The sequence below is a fragment of the Lathyrus oleraceus genome, chromosome 3 (genome assembly GCF_024323335.1).
Source record: "Lathyrus oleraceus cultivar Zhongwan6 chromosome 3, CAAS_Psat_ZW6_1.0, whole genome shotgun sequence".
Taxonomy (NCBI): domain Eukaryota; kingdom Viridiplantae; phylum Streptophyta; class Magnoliopsida; order Fabales; family Fabaceae; genus Lathyrus; species Lathyrus oleraceus.
The window spans coordinates 336,488,097-336,512,705 of NC_066581.1; the positions used below are offsets into that span (position 1 = coordinate 336,488,097).

Consider the following 24,609-nt stretch of genomic DNA (forward strand, 5'->3'; position numbering starts at 1 on the left):
TCAGTAGATTTCTTAGGGTTTTGGTTTTCTATCCTTGGGTCAGACGGTCCTTCCACTTCCGTTCCACTTCTCAATATAATTGCATGAGCTTGGCTTCTCGGATTGGGTTGGGGCTGTCCAGGGAATGTACCAGTTGGTGCAGCAGTAGGTGCTTGTTGTTGAGCTACTTGAGATATTTGCGTTTCCAGCATTTTGTTATGGGTAGCCAGGGCATCTACTTTGCTTGCTAGTTGTTTAAGTTGTTCGCCAGTGTGTATGTTCTGGTTTAAGAAATCTTTATTGGTTTGTTGTTGGGAAGCTATAAAGTTTTCCATCATGATTTCCAAGTTGGATTTTCTAGGGGTATTATTGTTAGGATTCGGTTTCTGATATCCCGGAGGTATAGATGGGGCTTGATTTGGAGACTGTCCAGGTGCGTATAAAGCATTATTACTCTTATATGAAAAGTTTGGATGGTTCTTCCAATTTGGGTTATAGGTATTCGAATAGGGGCTTCCTTGAGCATAGTTTACTTGCTCTGCTTGGATTCCAGTCAAGAGTTGACATTCCGCAGGAGTGTGGCCTTGGATTCCACAGACCTCGCAATTCTGAGTTATAGCAACCACGGCTGCTGGAGGTGATACGTTTAAACTTTCAATTTTCTGGACCAAAGCATCCACTTTTGCATTAACGTGATCAAGGTTACTTATCTCGTACATGCCAGTTTTCGGTTGAGGTTTTTCCACATTCGTTCGTTCGGTTCCCCACTGATAGTGGTTTTGGGCCATGCTCTCGATAAGCTGGTAAGCATCAGCATAAGGTTTGTTCATTAGTGCACCACCTGCAGCGGCGTCTATTGTTAACCTTGTGTTGTATAATAGACCATTATAAAATGTGTGAATTACTAACCAGTCTTCCAAACCATGGTGTGGGCAAAGTCTCATCATGTCTTTGTATCTTTCCCATGCTTCGAAAAGAGACTCGTTGTCTTTCTGTTTAAATCCGTTTATCTGGGCTCTTAACATAGCTGTTTTGCTTGGCGGAAAATATCGGGCAAGAAAAACTTTCTTCAACTCGTTCCATGTGGTGACTGAGTTGGAAGGAAGAGATTGAAGCCATCTTCTAGCGCTATCTCTTAATGAGAAAGGAAAAAGACGAAGTCGAATTGCCTCTGAAGTGACACCATTAGCTTTAACAGTATCAACGTATTGGACAAATACGGATAAATGAAGGTTTGGATCTTCGGTAAGATTTCCAGAGAATTGGTTCTGTTGCACAGCCTGCAACAACGAAGGTTTAAGTTCAAAGTTGTTTGCTTCGATTGCGGGCGGAGCAATACTTGAATGCGGTTCATCTTGCGATGGAGCGGCGTAATCTCTAAGAGCACGAGCTGGTTCTGCCATCTCGGTTAAAGAAGGAAAATCTTTGAGATCAGGAAGGTCTATAGGAGGGAGATTGTTTTCAGCACGATATTCCCGAATTCGTCGTAAGACTCGGAGATATAGTTCGATATCGTTGATTCGTAAATAGAGCGGTTCGCCTTGAGAGCGAGTGCGTGGCATACAAATCAACGAAAGAAAGAAAATAGAAGAAAAAGAAACCTTAGTCTCTACAGCGTAACGGAAGAGTTACGATATCGATTGAATAAAAGTCCCCGACAACGGCGCCAAAAACTTGATCGCTCGACTGGGTGAGTCGAGAATGGGATACAAACTGCAAGTGCACAGTTCTATCGCGTAGTTTTAAAAGATATCGATCCCACAGGGACTTATGAATCGATATACCGTTATCTAAGGTTACTACGTAAATCTAAGGTGAAAATGTTTGATTGTTTGGGAAAAAACTAAGAGCTAAACTAATATCTAGATTAAATATTAATAAGACGGATATCGGTATGTAGTTCGTCAAAACTAGGGAATCAAGTCTTTGTCGGTTTCTTAGTTTTAAAATGAATCGTTTCGGTTAACTTTATTGGTTAAAGGCTCTATCTCAAACTCTCGCTCTGTTGAATAAACCATGATTTTATATTAATGTTGCTGTCACTTATAATTAAGTCAAAAACCATATTTTGAAAACAATAAAGTTGCAGAAACTCTTTTTAAGAAAATACTGACCGTTTTAAACACCCTTATCTCAAACTCTCGCTCTGTTGACTTAGGTTATATAATTAAATCCAAATGCTTAACTCTCGTCCTCACATTCAATCTTTAAAAATACTTTTTGGAAAAGGTCAGAATTTAATTAACTCTAAAACTTGCTCTCGCCCTGATCTAGAATTAATGCCTAACTTACACTGTCCAGTTAAAATCTCAAACTCTCGCTCTATTGATTTTAACTTCTTTATGTCTTTTACTTTTGTAAAAAATCTTGTTATTAAACCTGTAAGTTGAAACCGTAAAAAGATTGATTTTGATTTTAAGTTTAGATAGACCGACTCAGTCTTGATCCCTTATTCTGCTTACTTTACATACCGATATCTAGGCAAATTAGCCAGACATGCTAAATAAATAAGAACTTATATCATGCATAAACAGACTCATTCCAGGCAGATAATATAGATAAAGAATAAAACAAAATATTAAATAACGATTAAAGAACCTGAATGCGTAATACAATGGTCTTGAACACTCCACCACAAGCCGGTAGGATTTGTTCTTGGATTCTTCAATTAAACAGTAAATTAAATCAAGGAAATAAAACTGGAATATAACGTAAGGTTAAATCCAGTATAAAGTTGCACAATAGTTTCCGGTGTAGAAACTATTATGCGAAAAAATATCTAAAAGTTAAAATTGGAAAGGTAAATTTGCAAGGGAAAAAGAATGTAAAGCTTGCAAAAGAAATAAATAAAATAAACAATGCTAAGTGCTGGAAAGGAAAAAATAAGCAAAAGGCGTGAAAAGAAAATTTGGCAGAGCTTCGGCAATGTGAGCGTGGAAAAACCGGTCTTTGAAACTTCCCAATTAGTTCCTATTTATACAGCTGCTGGTGTAACTGCATTTCAAGGGTTTCCGTGTGCGTGGTCTCGTTCCGAGGGTTAAGCGTGCGTGGAAGTAGCTTTCAACGTGGTCAGTTGAGTTCCTTGCGCCAAAAATATAGAGGACTGGTGTGACGTTCGTCACACCATGTGTGACGCTCGTCACAGGAGTGCTTTTAGTGTGACGCTCGTCACACTCCTTGTGACGCCCGTCACAGGCATAACGTGCACTTTCTTTGGGCTGGGCTTGGTCTTGGTTATTTGTTTCCTTTTTATTTCTTTTTACACCTCCTTTTCTTCCCTTTTTCACTTTTGCTTCAAAATGGATACCTGACATAAATAGCAAGGAAATACTGCATAATATCTGATAAAATGAGATAAACTAAAGTAAATGATAATATAATCTAATTGAATTAAGTCTTAAAATGTGATATAATTTCGTGTTATCACCATCCTGACTCAGCTAGGGGATGCACAGACCTTGGATATGCTGGGGAGTTAGCCCTCACAACTCTGCTTGGGGACCTAGCTGGGGAAATGATAAAAGTTGGTACAGAACACCCGTCGACTCGTCGAACCACGGTATCCGCCTCCCAATCTCGTATCAGCTTTCCACTTTTGAGAACTCCCAGACTCGTCTGGACCTTTTCTGCTCCATCATCTTGTATTCCCAACCGCTCCGCGCTCGACGGAGAGCGAACTCCTGGGGATTGTACAGACTTTTCAATTTTCCGACTTTGAAGAGTCTTCTTGATTAATTCCAAAGGTCGTCGGACGTCTCTACGTCTCTGCACTGTTCTCCCACTTGCCTGTCCCTGATTGGACCCTGCGGGGAATTTCTACAGACTTTCCAATCTTCCGATTTTGAAGAGTCTTCTTGATTAAAATCAAGGATCGTCGTACGTCTCGACGTCTCTTCACCATTCCTTCATACATTCGTCCCTGATTGGACTCCCACGGGGATTTGTTTTTTTTTGTCGACAAGCTTCCACATCACAACCTGTAAGTGAGTGAAAAATAACTAACAGCACCTGCAAAACAGATCGTTAGATGAAACCATGCCTCAGGCGCGTCAAGATTTCAACACTTGGATCACTCAACCTTCAAAATAAGATTTCAAGCTTTCAATCTTATAAACATGCATCGGAAGGGACCTGTACGTCTTAAAATGCAAGATTCTTTATCACAATAATTGGATGTTTTTGCAATCAAAGCGGTAATGAAAAATAAAAAACAAAATTATTTGACTGAATATGCATTTTATTGATTGAAAAAGTGTGTGGCTCAAATTGAGCAATACAAAGGAAGCAATTCCTGAAAAGAGGTAATCGCGCACAAAAGGAAAAATCTATCCTAATGGCAATGTGAAACCCGTGATCTCATCGAGTTCCAACTCGGTTACACCCCATATGTCCTCAGACTCTCCTTGCTTTCTGCCTTCTGAACAAGACGTTTCTAATTGATCCCTACCGGGTATTATCCATGATGCTTTAACCAAAGCGCAAACGATCATGCCAGACGCAGTTGTTCGTTTCAATCCCTCTTTTGCCTGGACCGCCCTCTAGGGTTTTCAGTCCACCGGGATACCCATTTTTGCCCAAGTCGCCTTTTCAGGTTTTCGACTTGCCGGGTGTATAATTTTTTCATTTTATCCCTAATTTTTGCCCGAACCTTTCTTTCTGTTTTTGGTTCGCCGGGATGCCCATTTTTGCCTGGACTATTTTATTCTTTTCGTCCAGCGGGTCTCTTTACACGAAGTATTTTTTAACTGCGTCCGCATTCACAGGGGATGGAAAATCCTCTCCATCCATGGTCGTCAACAACAAGGCTCTGCCAGAGAAAACCTTCTTGACCACGAATGGACCTTCATAATTGGGTATCCATTTGCCCCTACGATCATTTTGAGGAGGGAGGATCCTTTTCAGCACCATATCACCCACGTGATATACCCGAGGTCGCACCTTTCTGTCAAAAGCACGTTTCATCCGCTGCTTGTATAACTGCCCATGACAGATGGCTGCTAGCCTCTTCTCTTTAATCAGGCTCAACTCTTCATAACGGGTCTTTACCCATTCAGCCTCTTGCAACTTGACGTCCATCAGGACTCTCAAAGAGGGAATCTGAACTTCAACAGGTAATACAGCCTCCATTCCATATACCAATGAGAAAGGAGTTGCCCCAGTAGATGTATCGAAGATCGATACCCAGGATACAAGCTTCATACTCAATCACACCATCGGTGCCTTCAAGCGTTATCCGGGCAGCAAAAGCTTATTCACCTTAACCTCCCCCTCAGACATCAGAATCCGTTCAGATTCAGGGTCAGGCCCCTCCTCCGGGATCGGTTACTCTCAATCTTTCGATCAGAGCACCTCGAGATGCCCTCATCAGGGAACTCAAACTTCCTCGGTTGATAATCCTCCACGGGTTGTTAGGCGAGGTAATCAGACAATACACTCCCCTCAATTGCTTTCTGAGAGCATCACAAATCAGTCAATATTCTTTTGCACTCTTGCAACCCGTCCGGTCACTGCTGGCTCTTTCAAAAATCTACCTGATCAGATCCATCTCGAAATCCATAAAGTGGTATGAACCAGCATATACTGTCTCAGCCGGCGAGCAGCCTATGCCAAAGTACATCAAGTTTTCTCGAACAGTGAATGTACTGTTTCACAGTCGGTAAACTTTTTGCTAAGGTAAATTGCATACTCTTTTCGACAAGACTCGTCATGCTGCCCCAATACACCTCGTAGACCTCTCGAAGGCTGTCAAGTACCAGATTAATAATCGCTCCTTCCACAGGGAGGCATCCGAATCGGAGGTTCCTGCAACTTATTCTTTTATTTTTCAATGCCCCTTGGCAATCATTATTTCACCTGACCGTTTGATCTTTCTTTTTTCAACATCTTGAATATGGGTTCACACGTGGCTGTTAGGTGAGATGTGAACCATGACATGTAGTTCAATCTACCTAGGAGACCACGAACCTCTTTCCATCCTCGGTTCAGGTATTTCTCTTATTGCTTTTTTTTTTTTTTTTTTTTTTTTTTTAAGCAGGATCAACCTCGATTCCTCTCTTACAATGAACCCCCAACATCTTACCGGACTGCACTCTGATAGTGCACTTTACTTGAATTCAACCTCAGTCTGAATTATCTCCACCGGTCAAACGACTTGCCCTGGTCTGCCAGATGCCCCTCTCCTGCTTGGGACTTTGCTATCATGTCATAGCATAGCATTCATTTTCATGATGAATCATATCATGAAACAAAGTCACCATGGCTCTCTGATACAGGCACTGACGTTCTGCTTCTTTAGAGGACAATCTTCTCTCCATGGCAGCTTGTGCACAACGACATCGGTATCCGACCCTGGCATATCCTGACATGACCAGGCGAAGGTATCCACATGTCCCTTCACCAGGACTACCATTCTGCTCTCGACTCGCCTCTGAAGCGGCCTCAATTTTCACTTCTTTTCTGACCTCGGCGGTGCTTGGAATAACAACCTCAACCCGCTCCTCGTGCGGCTGAATCACCTTCTCCTCTTGTTTTGACAACCTGGCTAATTCCAGCAGATCACAATCTTCTTCGCCTTCTTCTTCGGCATGATAGATCGGTTGTCGAAGTCATATGAGGTGTAACCAAATTGTTATCAACGAGATCCGGAGAGTTATTTTTGAATTCGGAACGAGACAAATCAAAAAAGAGAAAAATGAAAATAAACATTGCCATTTTTATTTGTTTTTAAACTGCAAAAATAAATGAAAAACAGGGAACACCACTTTTTGACTGAAAAACATCCATTTATTAATGATGCAGAAATGTTGCAAATTATGAACATGAGGTGGCCCTTACAATGAACCATTACGTGTCGGGCAACACGTATGGCTTTCATGCAAATAAAACTGAAAACAGAAATTATTACTCTTCAAGTAGAGTGACCGTGATGATCTTTTTAGGCCTTCCAGTTCTGGACTTCCATCCCTGGTACGCACGGCTTTATCCAACCATCAAACTTGCAGTTACCATCAGTCTCTTCACCCATCCCACATGCGTGATCCGAATCTTCAGCAATTGCACTCACCATTGCCTGACCATGTGCCGGCATGGGATTAGCATTAACATTCGGTGATGGCGCAAAATTGATAGCCTTGGAGTCTACCAGATCCTGGACAACATTCTTGAATGCTCTACAACCCTCAATGTTATGCCCCGGTGTTCCAGAATGAAATTCACACTGGGCGTTCTCATCATAATTAGGAGGCCTTTGATCTGATCTCATCGGAACCATCGCCCTCGGCTGAACCAACCCAAGATCCATCAGCTTTTTGAACAGAACAACGTATGTCACAGGCGGCTTGTCAAAATGGCGATCAACCCCTTTTCCCCTCACCTGGTACCCAGCTCTCTGTTGAGGTGGCTGACGTTGCTGTCGTACTGACTGATTACCAGCAGGGATGGTTACCGCAGCAGTGTGCTGGTAGTAACGATCCCTACCGTGTCCTCTCTGGGCATACACAGCACTTGATTCACCGTCATTCTTCCTTTGACCGTTCCCGAATGGCTTCTTTGCTCCAGATGACGGAGCATTTCCTTGTATCTTCCCCATTTTCAGCCAACTTTCAATTCTCTCCCCTGCCACCACAATGTCGGCAAAATTCGTGACAGGACATCCAACCATTCTTTCAGCAAAAACCCCCTGCAGGGTACCCATGAATAGATCAGACATCTCCCGATCCACCAGCGGAGGTTGAACTCTGGCAGCCAACTCCCTCCACCTTTGCGCATACTCTTTAAACCCTTCACTTGACTTCTGAGACATACCCTGCAGCTGGGTACGACTAGGAGCCATGTCAGCATTGAATTGGTACTGTTTAAAGAAAGCATCGCCAAGATCCTGCCAGCTCTTGACGTCAGCAGACTTCAGCTTGGTGTACCACTCCAGGGATCCTTCAGACAGACTGTCTTGGAAGAAGTACATCCACAGCTTCTGATCCGTCGTATAGGCAGAAATCTTGCGAACGAAAGCTTGGAGGTGGGTTCCCGGGCAGGAACTCCCATTGTATTTGTCAAATGCAGGCGCTTTGAACTTCTGTGGGATCACAACCCCCTCAACTAGCCCCATGTTTGACATGTTGACAAATCCCGGAGTAGCATGGCTTTCCAGAGCCCTTACCTTCTCTGCCAGTAACTGAATTTCTTTGCTTTGTGGTTGAACACCATATTGACCGAATGGCTCATTCAGCATAGAGAACTGATCAGCCTCTTTGTCCTCCTCCCTGTCATCATCGACCCCAAAGAAAGGCGGGAACAGACTATCCTTCAGATTATGCCCCAGACCGGGCCCACCGCCAGTAGCAGCACCAAATCCACCAGCATTATTGTTCACCATACCTACGGTCGCTCTTTTTTCACCGTCCCTGGATCCACCTAGCCCCTGGTTGGAGACACCATTCAGGTTAACAACACTGTTTGCAGCTGAAGCTCGCTCGAGCTTTTCAACCTTGTCAGCTAGAGCTTTCTGACCAACTGCAAAACCCTGCATGATGTTGATCAGCTCATTCATTTTGTCCTTCAGCTCGAGGATATCTGTATTTGGGAGATCCATCAGTCTGGGAGTATTGCGCCTGGTGAAGTATCTGTGAGGACGAGTCGAGTGCAAAGGTACAACTCTACGAGCACGAGCAATGGTTCCTGAAACAATCAAGCACGTTAGAACCCGACACCTGCAAAACAGCAAACAAGTTAATATGCATGAATGCAACGTCTATCCATATGAGGAAGATTTTGTCCTTTGATTCTGGTTTCATCGAGACAAATAATATTTTGACATCCACATTCTGAAATTCAAGATGTCTCTCAACCAGATTCTCAATCAATAATACTCCCCATATGGCTAGATGTAGGCTTGATGCAGATGAATGCAAACTGAGAATGATGCAGATGTATGCAATGCATACACTACGTCAAAAATGACTTTTAACAGCGCATCTTAGACAGCGCTTTTAAAAGAAAGCGCTGTCTAAGGTTAAAATTAAAATAAAACACGGAACATGTTCCAAAAAAATAATGAAAGCGCTGTCTAAGGGGTGGTCTTAGACAGCGCTTTCTAAAAGCGCTGTCTAAGACCCCCCTTAGACAGCGCTTTTAAATATAGACCTTAGTTAGCGCTTTTGATAAAGCGCTGTCTAAAGTCTTTAAATTAAAAAAAAAATTAAAACCAGTATTGTATTTTGAGAGTGAGGTAAGAAAGGTATTGTGGTGTAGCGGGGGGTTTTGGATGTGGATGGGTAAAGAAGACGAAGAAATGAAAGGTGAAATCGAAGAACGATTAATCAACGAAGAATACAAAATCTGGAAGAAAAACAGTCCCTTTCTCTACGATCTCGTCATCACCCACGCCCTAGAATGGCCTTCCCTCACCGTCGAATGGCTCCCGGACCGCCAAGAGCCACCGGGAAAAGATTACTCCCTTCAAAAACTCATCTTGGGAACCCACACTTCCGAAAACGAGCCCAATTACCTCATGTTAGCGCAAGTTCAACTCCCTCTCGATGATTCCGAAAACGACGCTCGTCATTACGAGGATGACCGTCCTGAAGTCGGTGGGCTCGGTATATGCCGCATAATAATTTTATTATTGCTACTAAAACTATTAGTGCTGAGGTTTATGTTTTTGATTATAGTAAACATCCTTCTAAACCTCCTCTTGATGGTTCTTGTAACCCTGATTTGAGGTTGAGAGGGCATAATACTGAAGGGTATGGTTTGTCTTGGAGTACTTTTAAACAAGGGCATTTGCTTAGTGGCTCTGATGATGCTCAGATTTGTTTGTGGGATATTAATGGTACTCCCAAGAATAAGTCTCTTGATGCTATGCAGATTTTTAAGGTATCCATCTATTTGTAGTGAGTTTGATTGTTTTTGTTGTTGTTTGGTGGTTTGTTGTTTGATGTTTTGTGTGATTGTTTCGTAGGTACATGAAGGTGTTGTTGAGGATGTGGCTTGGCATTTGAGGCATGAGTATTTGTTTGGTTCTGTTGGGGATGATCAGTATTTGCTTATATGGGATCTTCGAACACCCTCTGTTACCAAGCCTGTTCAGTCTTGCATTGCTCATTCAAGTGAGGTGTGTTGTGTTGTATAATCTGTCTTAATCTAGGAATTTGTTTGTGTTATAAGGTCTTTACATTTGGTTTTTCAAGGAAGGTTAATAGTTTAGTGATTGGTTTGTTAGAACATGTGTTTGATGTGAGTTTGTTTGTTGTGCAATATTTGACGTGTAATAAAGTTGATTTATTCAGAGCATCTGTTGGAATTGCAATGCTGTTGCTTTTTGAAAATAGTAAACTTTTTTTTTGTGGAAATTAGTGTTAGGAATCAGTGAGTTTGTCAAAATGAGTATGGCCCAGGTATAATTGATTTGGCAGGGAGATGTGGAAAAGTTAAACCAGAACCGCTTGATATGGTTTATGACCGCTTGATATGGTTTATGATGTGACGTTGTGAGAGGGAATTGGTGGTTCAACAAGCCCTATTAACCTAGTCATATTAGAACTAAAGGGAGTTGGTGATTCAACATTATGAGTGTGTTGTCAAATAGCAGCGCAATAGGATGGTTGATTTTGATGAATCTGCTAAGAATACCGCGACACTATCCTAGTTTCATTATTACTAGGGTAATATAGGAAGCTATTCCAGTTTCTGCTAGCTGATGCATCTGCAATAGTAGTGTAAAAGTGAATTTTAGGTTGTTTTTGAAGATTAGAACTGACAAGTCTGCATGTGTATGAAACATTACCTACATTACCTATTTGAATTTGAATTATCAAAATACTCGATTAACCTAGTTCAATGAATAGAAGGAAATTATATGTTTGTATAAGATGAAATTAGAGTTGTGAAGTCCTAACCTAGTTGCAATTTGCGAAAGCATCCAAGTTTAAACTACTGTTTCTTGTAGTTCTCTTTCTGAAATTATTATAAGTTGTGAAATTGTGACTTGTGATTTATTTGTATGTTAATTACATAGCTATATTTGGTTTATGGTTCTATATTGTCAAGTAATTGTGAAGGGAAGTATTTTACTCTTTTCAGGTACTCAAAGATGGACTTTCTACTTTGCATGCGCCGTATGCATATGGTTTTGCAATTATAATGCTCACTGTTCTTGTAAAAGCTGCCACATTTCCGCTGTCAAGAAAGCAGGTTTGTTGTTTTTGGAGCGTGCTTCACTTGTTTTGAAAAGCTGAAAATGATCTATATAAGTCGTGTGTTCTTTGGATACTACTAAATTTATTGATATAAATCGCGTTCTTTGACGGTTAAGAGACATTTTCTTCATGTTTTCAACATAATTTAGTTGGATAAATTTTTGTCTGACTATTCTCAGGTAGAATCTGCCATGGCTATGCGATCTTTGCAACCTCAAGTGAAGGCTATCCAGAAACAATATGCCGGGGATCAGGTATTTTATAGGGCTTCTATAAGTGTTATTTTTAATAATAAAACATGTTTTATAAATACAGTTGGGTATTCTTTTTGAGATATTCTGCATGGGTATACAACCAAGCAATTTTTTTTTTGATATGCTGTGACTAGGTAATTGAATGAGCTCTACTATATTGTTTGATGAAATTATGATGCCAACACTGCTGTTAATGTTTGGATTCGGATCCTCATGGACAATAAAGATGCGGAGAAGTTATGATAGTGATGAGTGAGCTTTGAGAATTGTTCCTTTTTGATTGAAGAGTGATGTATGTTTATATAGTTTGGAAGCCGTAATCGAGTCGGGTAGCTCGGGTAGAATGGTTAAGGCAGGTTAAATTTCAGTTAGATTTGAAGAGTATGATTGTTGGGAATGATTTTAACACTGTTAATTTCTGTTAAATAGTTTGTTAAGGATCTATTCATTTTTTGACAGAGCAATTGCACTTGGGGTTGGTTACGGGATGCGATTAAGTTTGTGAATCAGAAGGAAAATAGATTGGTTATGTTGATTTGGACTAAAACAGGTTATTGAAAAGAAACTGATTATAGTTCTGAAACCTGGATTGTGAGTTGGGTTAATTTCTAAAATCGTTTTCTCTTACTGTGACTTTCAGGTTTTAGTTGCCTAGTTATTCGCAGCTTTGAAGATTGTGCACAGGAAAAACAGGCATGTCTTCATTGTGTGTGTGTGTCCATTGGATTTTTACTTTTATCTTCATTAATATAAAAATGATTTGAAATTAGAACAATTAAAACTGTTCTTGGCCATTAAAAGTGTAGCCATGTCACAAAAGTCATTTTTCTTGAAGTGGAGATACTTGATTAGGAATTTGATCTAGTTAAATCAGTTTAAGAAATAATAGATCATCGTTCTATCCCAGGGATGCCAAAACTTTACGCCTTTTATTTTAGCTGCATGCGAAATGATTTTAACGAGTTTGTGATGATTTCTTGTTAGGCTGCAAAATAAGTATGATTTGTTTATTGTTTTATGTCTTCCATAGTTTTAGCATTTATGGTCTTTCAGAAACAATGATTTGTTTCTCAGAACTGGCTTTGAGGAGGACAAGAATTTCCACGTTGCTTTAAATTCTATAATAGCCGGAAGGTATCATGTGACCGAGCATCTGGGATCTGCTGCTTTTAGCAAAGCTATACAGGCTCATGACCTGTATACTGGCATGGATGTCTGTGTTAAAATTATAAAGAATAACAAGGACTTTTTTGATCAAAGTCTTGATGAGATCAAGCTTCTCAAGTATGTCAATAAGCACGATCCCGCAGACAAGTATCACCTTCTTCGATTATATGATTATTTCTATTATCGAGTAAGTTAATATGCTATTAATCCTGTCAAATTGCTAATGTTGTGTATGTCACATTTTGCTTTCTAATCAATCAATTATTATTTTAGACGGATCAAATTATTCATTATTTACATTTTTCCCTTATATTTATTTATTTTTGTCACCAATTATATTTACAAATGTCCTATTAATCGATAGTTCAACATAATTCTGATCAGGTGATTTTAGTGCTCCATTATTTTTCTTGTTCTATTGCAGGAACATTTGTTAATAGTATGTGAACTACTTAAAGCAAACTTGTATGAGTTTCATAAATTTAATAGAGAATCAGGGGGTGAAGTTTACTTTACGATGCCGAGATTGCAGGTTTGTGGTGTGCCATTTACATCAAAATGTCTAATGTTCATCTTATCTGTTGTTATTCTAAAACTCCTATGAATTCACCTGTGCAGTCAATTACCATTCAGTGTTTGGAAGCACTTCAATTTTTGCATAGCCTTGGACTGATACATTGTGACTTGAAGCCAGAGAATATATTGGTTAAAAGTTATAGCAGATGTGAGATCAAGGTCATTGATCTTGGAAGTAGTTGTTTTGAGACAAACCACCTTTCTTCGTATGTTCAGTCAAGATCTTATCGTGCTCCTGAAGTTATTTTGGGACTTCCATATGACAAGAAGATTGATATCTGGTCACTTGGCTGCATCTTGGCAGAGCTTTGTACTGGCAATGTAAGAATAGTAGATAATTACTGCATTTCACTATCACTGTTGTTAAAATCCCTGGACACCTCACTTGTGGGAAATCAGTTGCAGAAATTGTTGTGTTCTGTGGAGTGTTTCTTTTCTTTGTTAATATGTGTGACTTTCTGTATCCTCAATGTTGTAGGTTCTCTTCCAAAACGATTCCCCGGTAACATTACTTGCTCGTGTGGTCGGAATAATTGATCCAATTGATCAAAGTATGCTTGCAAAAGGACGTGATACATACAAGTATTTCACGAAAAATCATATGCTTTATGAACGGAATCAGGTAAGAATTGTACATGTTTGGCATCTTAACCAATTTATATTGAAATTGGTGTTTGGTGAGTAAGTGGTTTATTAATAATAATGTACAGGAAAGCAATAGGTTAGAATACTTGATTCCGAAAAAGACATCGTTGAGGCACAGATTACCTATGGGAGACGAAGGGTTTATCGAGTTTGTTGGTCATTTGCTTGAGATCAACCCAAAGAAGAGGCCGTCTGCATCCAAAACGATTCCCCGGCAACATTACTTGCTCGTGGTGTCAATTCATGATAAAGCTCAATGTTTGTTCATAAATTTGTGTAATTAATGTGTACATTTGTAGTATATGTTATGACTTGTAAATGTGTACATAAATTTGTATATATTTTGATACATTTAAGGCAAAATTGGTTTGAATTGGTATATATATATTTGTTAGCCAAAAATTGGTAGAAAAAAGGCCAAAATGGCATATATAAAATGTGATAATTGTCTGTCAAAATCTGGTTGAAAACAGGTAGAAATTCTGGTTTATAAACCTGGAAAAAATGTGGTTTAAAACAAAAGTTTTAAAATTTTTTGTATACCTTAGACAGCGCTTTTGTAAAAAGCGCTGTCTAAGGGGGGGCCTTAGACAGCGCTTTTTGAAAAGCGCTGTCTAAGGTATACCTAAAAAAATTAAAATAGGAGGGTCTTAGAAAGCGCTTTTGGCCAAAGCGCTGTCTAAGGGGGGGGGGGGGGGGGGGGGGGGGGGCTTAGACAGCGCTTTTAAGATTTAAAAAAGCGCTGTCTAAACCTTTAGCAGCGGAGGTTTAGACAGCGCTTTAAAGCGCTGTCTAAGGCTAAAAAAAGCGCTGTCTAAGGTCTTGTTTGTTGTAGTGATAGTGCCATCCTCCAAGTCCTCTGATCATCTATTGCTCTGAATCTCAACACTGATCTCTGAACCGATCACAACCATCTGAAGGAAAATGTAACCACAAATCCAACTCAAGGGTTCCGAAATAAACGGAACTGAAAAGATACATCATCATCATCATCATCAGACACCTCTGAGCATATACCCATATCCATCTGAATCGGCCCGGGGAATCCTGAAATAAACGGATCCCCACTGATAAATAACTCGGACAGCACTCCGGCGTCTCAGAAATAAACGGCCATAAATCCGACTTATAAATAGGACTCTGATCAACGGAACCATTAGTCACCATCTGAGTCACCATCTGAACATGCATTTGCAAGAATCACCCTCCCCTCACAGGTAAATTCTAATCAGGTTATCCTAAGGCGGATAATAGTCTCGACAATCGGGCAGAGATACTCAATGGGTTTGCCCTTTCGGGTGTGCCATTGTAGCTCTCCTGAGATCGTCTAAACCAAAGATCCGGGAAATGATCGGTCACCAGAGTCAACAGCTCAAATGAAGTAACTCAACCAAAGTGGAGTACCCCACAGAGGAAAGCACTATCAAATGAACCTCGTCCGGTTTGTGGTACATCACGTTGCCAGGCACATGTTGACCTAACATGAAGGAGGCAACATGAGACCACACTAATCCTAGGTGTATACTCGGGCCTGGGTTTTAGCCCCACTCAGAACACCCACCCCAACAGAGGAACCACCTGCACAGAGGACGGCAGAATGATAGTATGATGCATGCAAGTATTTATGCAAATATATACACAGTCAGAATAATAAATGCAATAAATGAACAACACAAGCAACCTAAACTATCCTAGAACGCTAAGAGAGACTCGCTTAGGGAAGATGGACCAGCACAGGTCAACATCTGTAAAGTCCCCAGCAGAGTCGCCAGCTGTCGCATCCGCGAAAAACAACCGGCGAGCTGAAACAGAAAAACAACACAGAGCCGCCACTGCGCGTTATTTATCCCAAGATAGGGAAAGGAAACGCTCAGAGAAACCTGGAAAAAGCATGGTCTCGCGACCAAAGAGAAAGGGTAAGGGAGTCGGTTACGCAAGAGGAAGGTATTAACACCCCTCACGTCCGTCGTACTCGACGGGATCCACGCTCTAAGAAAAGAAAAGGTTGCTAAAACACCACACACACACACGCACCGAAGACAACACAGGTGGGGTTAAGAGGAAGAGAGCTCGATAGGACATCGCATCCTATGCCTACGTATCTCGTCTGGAACGAGAATCAGAGCTGCCGTAGTTCGGCTCACGCACGCCAAACAAGACACACACAAACACAGGCAAACCTGGAACCCGAACGCCAATCGCTGGATTTACATCGGCTTCCGAACCAAACAAACACACTCAGGATACGTACAGCCAATCGCTGGGCTTACGTCCATATCCTAACACACAAGAAGATAACAAGTAAACACACACAAAAAGAAAAAAAAGTGCCCGGAGAGACCTCGCACGGTCTCCTGCCTACATACCTCGTCTGGAACGAGGATCAGGGCGATGTAGTTCCCCTGAACGGGAAAGAAATTCTAGCCAGAAACCAAGGGGAGACACACTACCAGGGAGCTGTACTCGAGCCTAGTGTTATCATGCATCATTGCCCTATGTTATGGTTTCTACCTACTTGCACAACAGCAAGCTAATCCTATCCAGGAAGAAAGCAAGCATGCAAGCATCAACAAACAAAACAAACATTTCACATAGCACACACTATATCCAGTCAAGTGAGGCTCAAACAAGGGTGGACTGCCGAGGCAAATCATCTGTACAAGGTAGAGTTAGCTCTTAACCTTGCCATTGAGAGGCTAAGGTGAAGCTGATGAGAGGTGAGTGAAGATGAGACTTCACAGCTCTTATCCCTGTCCAGGGAGAGCTTCAGACAAAGGAGCGTGGGTCCAGAATGGAGGGACCCTTCTACGCTCAAGACTCTGACACAACTGTACAAAGTACAAGATCTTGGGTTTGTGTCCCAATGCATCAACACAGTGGTGTGAGCAGAGGGACGACTCAACAGAATAGCGGGGGATAGATTGCATATCCCTTGGGTTCCGCCAATTGCCTCATAGAGGTCTTCACCTGCTTGGCACAAAAGTAAACAATCATAAACATCGCCTCTTAAGGAGGACTTCAGACAGTTGTCTGGCCAAGTAACAGGCCAGGTTTTCCAGACTACATGGAGACAAGAGAGTCTACCTCAACTGGTTTAAAAACCAAGCAACAGCAAGCAAGTTCTTAAAGAACTGTAAGCGACTAAATGTACCTGAAATCAATCAAGTATCATCAGTACTCAGACAAACCAACAGTAAACAGCAAAAGTCAATCTATACAGACAACACAAGTTAATGCACATAAGTGCAAGCCATGAGCTCAAGCTCAAGCATCAAACCCTACAACACAAAACCAATGTTAGTTTACAACATCAAACAATCTCAATTTACAACTTGAATTTTTCTCCTTAAGCCTTTTGCACTTTTAACCTGAAAATCCAAACCAAATGTGAGAAACTAGACCACTAGGCCAAGCCTAGGGTCCAAAGGAGATAAAAAATCCTAAACAGCAAGTGAAATTTATCCAAAATCACATTCAAACAAATTAGAAACAAATGCAATTGGTCCCATGCTCATACCATTCACCATTATCATTTTATGCACAAAATAGCACCAAACATGCAATTTGCAACTCCAAATGACCAAACAGAACTATCTCAATCAAAAGCATACCAAAACAATTCAATTAATTCCACAAAAATTCACACCTAAACAGAACAAATTCAATGGATAGCATGTCAATTTTCAGCTCAATTGGACAAAAGGAAGTAGGTCAATGAAAATCAAGAAGTCCATACACATTTATACAAGCCAAAACAAGGCATCCAAACAAGCATTAACTTCCATAAATCATAAAACAGTGACAACAATTAAGAAATGAATGGGATCAAAACCACAATGTCCTATAATGTGCCTACAATGCTCACACCAAATTTCATCTTCATCCAATACAATATGAGAATTTCACAAACAAAATGCCAACATGTGTCACACAATGTCACCAAATGACCACACAGGGAAGAAAATTATCAATCAATTAGAAAACTCAAGCAAAAATTCCAGAAAAATTCACATGCAATCTTGACATATCAATGCTCATCCACACAAAATTTCAGCTCAAATCAACATCTCTAAGCATTTTAAATAAAATCATGAAGTTGACCTAGCTTGGTGTGACACAAATTGTCACACCTTAATTCAAAAAATCATATCTCCATCACCAAATATCCAAAAATCACAAACTCTACATGAAAATCACCATCAACATGTCCAGAACAAGCACAAAAATTTTCATTCATTTCTTTGCAAGCATCATCATTTCATGAAGGATTTGGCAAAACATACATAAATGTGACACATACAATCAAACCTCAGGCCAATTAAATTTCCACATGTGCAAAAATTTCACAAAAATCATAATCAAATTCTACACGTCATCATGAGAACAATGCAAAAAATTTCACAAAATTTGGATGAGTTTTGAAGCCTCTATGAATTTTCTAATATCATGTAATCAAATGAAATAACCAAAGAAAATGAAAATGAAATAATAATAAATTAAATAGGACCAGTGGCAAACTTGTAATACTAACGCGCCTGATCAAAACGACGTAGTTTCGTTTAGGTTACATGGCACGCTCTGATAGGCTGGCTTAGGCGGTAAACAACATTTGAAACAAGGCCATGCGAAATAGAAGATCAAACATGCTTTTCACACGTTCTTCACCAACAGCAAACTCAGAAAATTCCAGAAAATGAAAATCATCAAATCGCAACCAAAATCTACAAACTTATAACCGTTGGAACCGTCTTTCCACAAGGATTCAAGATATGCAACTGAAATTTCCTAATTCTAACCATGGCGAAGGGATCGAGCAAATTAAGTTATGAACACAAACATTCAAATCGTGATATCTCTCTCCACAGTTAACCAATTCACAAACCAAGCATAGCATGTTGATCTATGATGAACGAACTACAAAACGCATATGATAATTTAAGAAATAATGAGATTCGAAAATTGACCTTGTGTTAATGGCAGTTGTTGTTCTTGATGCTTTCGCGTGCAATTTTCCAAAACAGATCGAGGTTGATGTATAGGAAGATGAATGCCACTCGTGCCTTAGCTCAAAGATGCTTCAGTTGGAAGAATCATCAAGTTGCCATTGTTGTGCACATTATGAACAATTGCGATCCTTGAGGTTTCTTGCATGGATTCACCAAAACAGTTGGAGATTGATGTTCATGGAGCACGAATCAAAAAGAATTGTTCAATTTGGTGAAGAATTGATGAAGTTTTGATCAAAAATTGCTTGATGAAATTTGAGAGAAAATGGAGGGAAAATCAGTTAGATTTCTTGGAATGTGCAATTGTGATTAGCATTCTGTTACAATTAGAGCTTTATACCAATGCCTTAATCACTTCTTAATCTCAAATTAGCAAAAATGAGTTGGATTAGCATAATGTGTTTTCTTAATGCAAGGGCAAAAGTGACCTTTCCAAATTGGCTATGTGACAGCAAGATGACAGCTCAAACAACTTTCAATTGGCATTTGGAGTGTGTTGGCTTTGGTCTCATGTCAATTGGCCTTGTAAATCTCAAAATTACATGTTCACACCAAAAATACACTTAAGTCCACTTGAATTTTGACTTTTTGCATTGACCATTTTTGATGAATTTTGACTATGCACCATGAAAGTACATGTGAAATGGAGTTTGCTCATAAAAAGATCATCCATTTTGGACATTCCATGTGAAAGTTATGCCACTTTGATTATAGGCCTTTTTGGAAAATGAATGGACCATAACTTGTCAACCATACATGGGAATTTCAAGTTCTTGGACTTTTTGGAAAGGTGAGAGCAAGATCTACAACTTTCATGTTGAACAAAGTTTCATTTGAAGCTTTTTTGGACATGTAATTTTGTAGTGAAAAACTTTCCATTTTTGGAAACTTCCATTACAAGTCACTTTCTATTTTTGACAATTTTTGTCCTGACTTTATTTTCTTCATTCTTGAGCTTTTGACATGTCAAATGACACTTGTTTCAACATGAGTGAAGTGTATCCAACTCTCTCCCACCTCCAAATCCATAAAATCAAGCACAGTTGACCACAATTGACTTTTCCAACTGATAAATGAATTTGGCAATGCACTGATCAATCTGAGCCCCAATCCTCTGATGAAATGACTCAATGATGAAACCCTAGCCTCCATAAGCTTAATACAATCATGAAATGATCCCCATATCCATTGTAGACCCCATCTCCTTACCATGCCCTGATTGGCCCAATGCAACTGATTACCCTAATCTCAAGGTATATGATCAATCTTCTTGAGAATCAAAACCCTAATTTGAACCACCATATCCTCAGATGATTAGTGATCCAATCCAATGAAACCCTAGCTTGCACATAACCTCTCCATCTTCTGATCAAGATTTAGGAGGATGACTTGCACAATGTGACCACATGATATGCAACATGCAATGCCTAATGTCCTAAAATGATATGCATATATGTTAAGCCAGTCCCAAAAGAGGAGGGCAAATTTTGAGGTGTTACACTGGGCCAACAAGAGACAGTCCACTATTGCTCTATCTACTGCAGAAGCAGAATATATCTCAGCATCACTGTGCACAACTCAGATGCTCTGGATGAAAAATCAGTTAGAAGATCTGCAAATCTTCGAGAGTAACATTCCTATCTTCTGTGTAAATACTGCTGCCATTTGTCTAAGTAAGAATCCCATTCTACACTCCAGAGCTAAGCACATTGAAATAAAACATCATTTTATCAGAGACTATGTTCAGAAAGGGATAGTAACATTGAAGTTCATTGATACAGATCATCAATGGGCAGATATATTTACTAAGCCTTTAGCTGAAGATAGATTTCTTTTTATCTTAGAAAATCTGAACATTCAAAATTGCCCTGAATAAATTGTGCCTCTGAAGATGTAAAATGAGACTCTGACATAAACAATCAAGTTTCTGTCTCTGACTCTGATACTTCTACCAAGTTATGAAGATATCTGAGTTAGAAATCTCCAGGAACCAATCCTTTGGTATTCCTGAAGATCAGATACATCAAAACACGTGGAGCACTTAGCGTCTAACCTTGGAACTTCTAGACAGCTGTCCAGAAGAAATTCAAAGGCCAGACGATTGAGATCTCCTCGAGCAGTGTGCATACTGTTGGGATTAGACATTCATTAATGAGCCTTAATCATTTTTCCCCAAGCGTGCTAACTTGTGTTTTGTGCCAACGCTGAATAGTGTGTCGTTTTGCATGTGTTTTCGTTTAGGGTATTTAAACACTCCTCTCACATTTCACACACTTATCACTCTCACTCACTCTCAAACCCTCTCTGAAGCATTTCTACAAACACTTCATCTTCATTTTCTTCTTCATCAACTATGGATGCTCAACAACAACAAGTTTTCAACTTTTCTCAACAAATGGAATCCAACACCACTGCCCAAAGTTCAAGCATTTCCACTCACTACGCCAAAAAGGTTTTTTAACAGCGCATCTTAGACAGCGCTTTTAAAAGAAAGCGCTGTCTAAGGTTAAAATAAAAATAAAACACGGAAAATGTTCTAAAAAAATAATGAAAGCGCTGTCTAAGGGGGGGTCTTAGACAGCGCTTTTAGAAAGCGCTGTCTAAGACCCCCCCTTAGACAGCGCTTTTAGAAAGCGCTTTTAAATATAGACCTTAGTCAACGCTTTTGAGAAAGCGCTGTTTAAAGTCTTTCAATTAAAAAAAAAATTAAAGCTCATATACAGAGAATGAAGATGAAAATGGAGGAGCAAGAAAATCTAAACCTAATCCCCCCAACAGCAACCCTAGAAATAGACAAAGACCTCACTCTCCTACCACGCATCAAACTCAACCTCACCGTACACCCTTCCACACCTTCATCCTCCATAACAAACCAAATCGACGAATGGAAAACCAAATGAGCCTTACTCGATTTTCTCCAAACCTCTCATTCTCTTCCCTTTCCTCTCCCCGAAGAAGATCTTCAATTCAAACGCTTCAACAAAGACCTCAAAAACCGTAAACACGAAGATCCCGTCGTTTACGGTACACTCCACATCTGGGACCTGTCGTTTTTGAGTGAGAAGAATGAAAACGACGTTGTGAAATGGAGGAATGGTCTTGTTGAAAAATTGAACGGCGTTGAGTTGAATCTTCAAGGGGTTAGGTTTAGGCTCGAGGTTGATGTTCCTGAGTGTGATGATTTTGATGGGATGAAGAAGAATTGGGAAGAGTTTTATGCTTTTCGGAATGTCAATCGGAGTTCCAGGCGCGAACCGGATACGGTTGTTGTTAGTGGTGTGCCGTCGCGGTGGTTCGCGGAGACTAGGGTTTCTTCTAAACCTTCTATGCTTGTTACTCATACCATTTTTTCAAAGTTTGGCAAGATAAGGTTTGTTTTGAATACAATTTATAGCTTTTATGTGGAAACTGTTTGATTTGTATTATCATTTCTTATAAAAATAGCTAATAGCTAAACAACTTCTATGATATAAGCACTTAATTTAACTGTTTATCCAAATAGGCATTAATTTGCTTAGTTAGTATGTTTGAACTTGTTAATAGCTAGTTAGTTAATTCTTTAATAAGCTTTATATATCGATGTTTTTGAACGGGTGAGATCTTTGGGTCATGGTTTTGAATAGCTTGAGCTTAGGTGAAAGTGTGATTGATCCGGTCAAATAGTCGAAGTGTAAACAATGCAGTTCACAATTCTACTGGTTGAATGGCTCGCGGTTTAGTCTTTGAAACATTGCGAGCTTCTTGTATGCATCTTTTCAATATGATTCCTGATGAGATTTCACCTATAGCGTTCAAGCTTGCAAGCTTACCGTTTTACTCCCTTTGATCTCCAACATGATAAGCATAGGTAGATAACTAATGCATTAGGAGCATTTGGATTAGCTTATGAGTTATAGCTTTTGTGTGCTTATAAATTTAAAATTCTTCACTTATGGAAGTGTTTTTAATAGTGTTTATATAGAGGTTGAATGAGAAGGTTTTTGAAAAAATGAAATGCAGAAGTTGATTTCAACTTATCTATGAACGTTGTGGCTTAGCTCAAGCAAAATTGAAGCTTCAAGGTGAAGCTTCAATGGCTTTTTTGTGAGAGAGTGAGAGCTTTGGTGAGGGTGAGGGAAAAGATTGCAGAGAGAATTCACACAAATGCCAAGGGTGTGAAAATGAGAGAGGTGAATCTCTTAAATAGATTTTTGGTTCGGGCCTTTCTAGCTTGGGACTTAGGTATGGAATTAGTTAAACATGGTTTGGAGTTAGTTGGACTCAACTCATTGAGTTAGTTGAAAAAATCAATTAGTTAGAAACGACTCAATTAGTTAAGTGAGTTGATGTCGGTTAGTGAATGAGTGAATTGAAACTTGACTCGCTGCTGCAGGTTATGGTTAAGTTGCAGTTATGTTGAGATCATTTTGGGTGACCTGTTATTCAAGTTACAAGTTAAGTTTAAGTGACCCTGGCCTTGGCTTGGAATAATGAAGAATACATGTTAGTAGCCTTGGTGCACCAACTGGCTGTAGCAGGTAGCATGAAATTACATTCATGTTGACATGATTTTAGTGACCTGCTATCCATGTTGCAGGTTACGGTTAAGTGGCTTTACTTTTCCCCCTTTGAATTGTTGAATAGCTTGATATGTGGATGTTAATAACTTTGATACATAGGCTTAGTTCAGTGCTTCACAAGTTTTATCCCACAACTGGTATTCAATTCCTTTGCCCTTACCTGTTTCTTTTGCTGCAGCAAGCTTGAGTAGATTTGGCCTATCATCTCAACTCAAGGTTTAGCCATGGTAGACTTATTGATGCAAGCTTGGGGAATGTTTGGCCTTGAGGTGTGCATGCATCACTGCCTCAACAACTGGTTTTTCAATGCACATGGATGAATCCTATTGAACCCTTCTTCCAGTTCAGCATATGGTAGGTTGTTAGGTTTGATTTTCTTATTGAAATGCTTGGGTTGGCATTGATTGGTTATGTCCTAATGTACAAGGGAATGGTTGTGAGCTCATGTTGTGCTCTTGCTTATGGCTAGCAGGATGTAGGACCAATGTACTTCCTTTGTATCTCACTTTCAAACTCATGCCTAAAGGACTTGCAGCTCATGGTGACAAGTACTGCAAACCCAATGCATTGGTGTGGTTCCATTTGGCTTGTTGCAGGCTTTGGGGTATGTCTTATTTTAGTGACTTTGTAGCAGCAGTCATGAGTTCAGTTGGCTAGGTCCATATGTTATGCAATGATGGCTCATACTTGGTGGTTGTTGCATTATTGGTTGCAGGAATTATTGCTGCAGGAATCATCCATGTTATGATGAGTTTCAAATGGCTAGATGTATGACTTTATCAAATAGGTCAGGCCAGGTTTGTAGTATGTAATGTATGGTTGGTTTTTATTTTTTGATTGATGGCTCTTGATCACTGTTGTGTTTGCCACAGGCTTTGGAGGTTTGGCTTGGCCCTTGCAAGTTTGGTATGAAGTTAGGACATGTTTGTTGCAGATTCATAGGCTGCCTTAGGTTTGCAACCATTTCCTTGCTGCAAGTTGACTTGATGTTTATTAATGGTGAATGGTTGTATGCCGCTTTGAAGCACCAGTCTGTTGCCAATTCTTGTGTTCATGACATGTTGTAGCATGTAGTCTTGTAAATTACTACCACGTGACTCATATGCTGCAACAAAAGGGGTTCTATAGTGGGATGCTTTGCTCATTAGAAATGGCTTATGATGCTTCCCTGTTCATGGCTTCCAGTTTGTACTTAGAGAGTGGTGGTGTTCAGGAGTTAAGTCAAATGCTT

The 24,609-nt window shown here is 39.9% G+C and overlaps 1 protein-coding gene and 3 pseudogenes across 1 annotated transcript; all 4 read left to right on the top strand.

Moving 5' to 3' along the window:
* Positions 1-897: 897 nt before the first annotated feature.
* Positions 898-997, top strand: LOC127133827 (uncharacterized; annotated as a pseudogene).
* An 8,188-nt stretch (positions 998-9,185) lies between these two features.
* Positions 9,186-13,284, top strand: LOC127127509 (WD-40 repeat-containing protein MSI1-like; annotated as a pseudogene).
* LOC127131153 (serine/threonine-protein kinase ppk15) lies at positions 12,633-13,982 on the top strand. Its single transcript, XM_051060091.1, has 5 exons — positions 12,633-12,779; positions 13,017-13,124; positions 13,211-13,489; positions 13,647-13,790; positions 13,890-13,982. Exons 1-5 carry the CDS (start codon positions 12,633-12,635, stop codon positions 13,980-13,982), a joined length of 771 nt encoding a protein of 256 aa, XP_050916048.1.
* A 7,559-nt stretch (positions 13,983-21,541) lies between these two features.
* Positions 21,542-24,069, top strand: LOC127127510 (uncharacterized; annotated as a pseudogene).
* Positions 24,070-24,609: the final 540 nt, after the last annotated feature.

Bases quoted from the DNA above. Each gene is read 5' to 3' on its own strand.
- LOC127131153 (XM_051060091.1), top strand. From the start codon at position 12,633: ATGGATGTCTGTGTTAAAATTATAAAGAATAACAAGGACTTTTTTGAT. The intron at 13,490-13,646 runs GTAAGAATAGTA...TCAATGTTGTAG, and splicing joins CAGAGCTTTGTACTGGCAAT to GTTCTCTTCCAAAACGATTC. The intron at 13,791-13,889 runs GTAAGAATTGTA...GGAAAGCAATAG, and splicing joins TGCTTTATGAACGGAATCAG to GTTAGAATACTTGATTCCGA.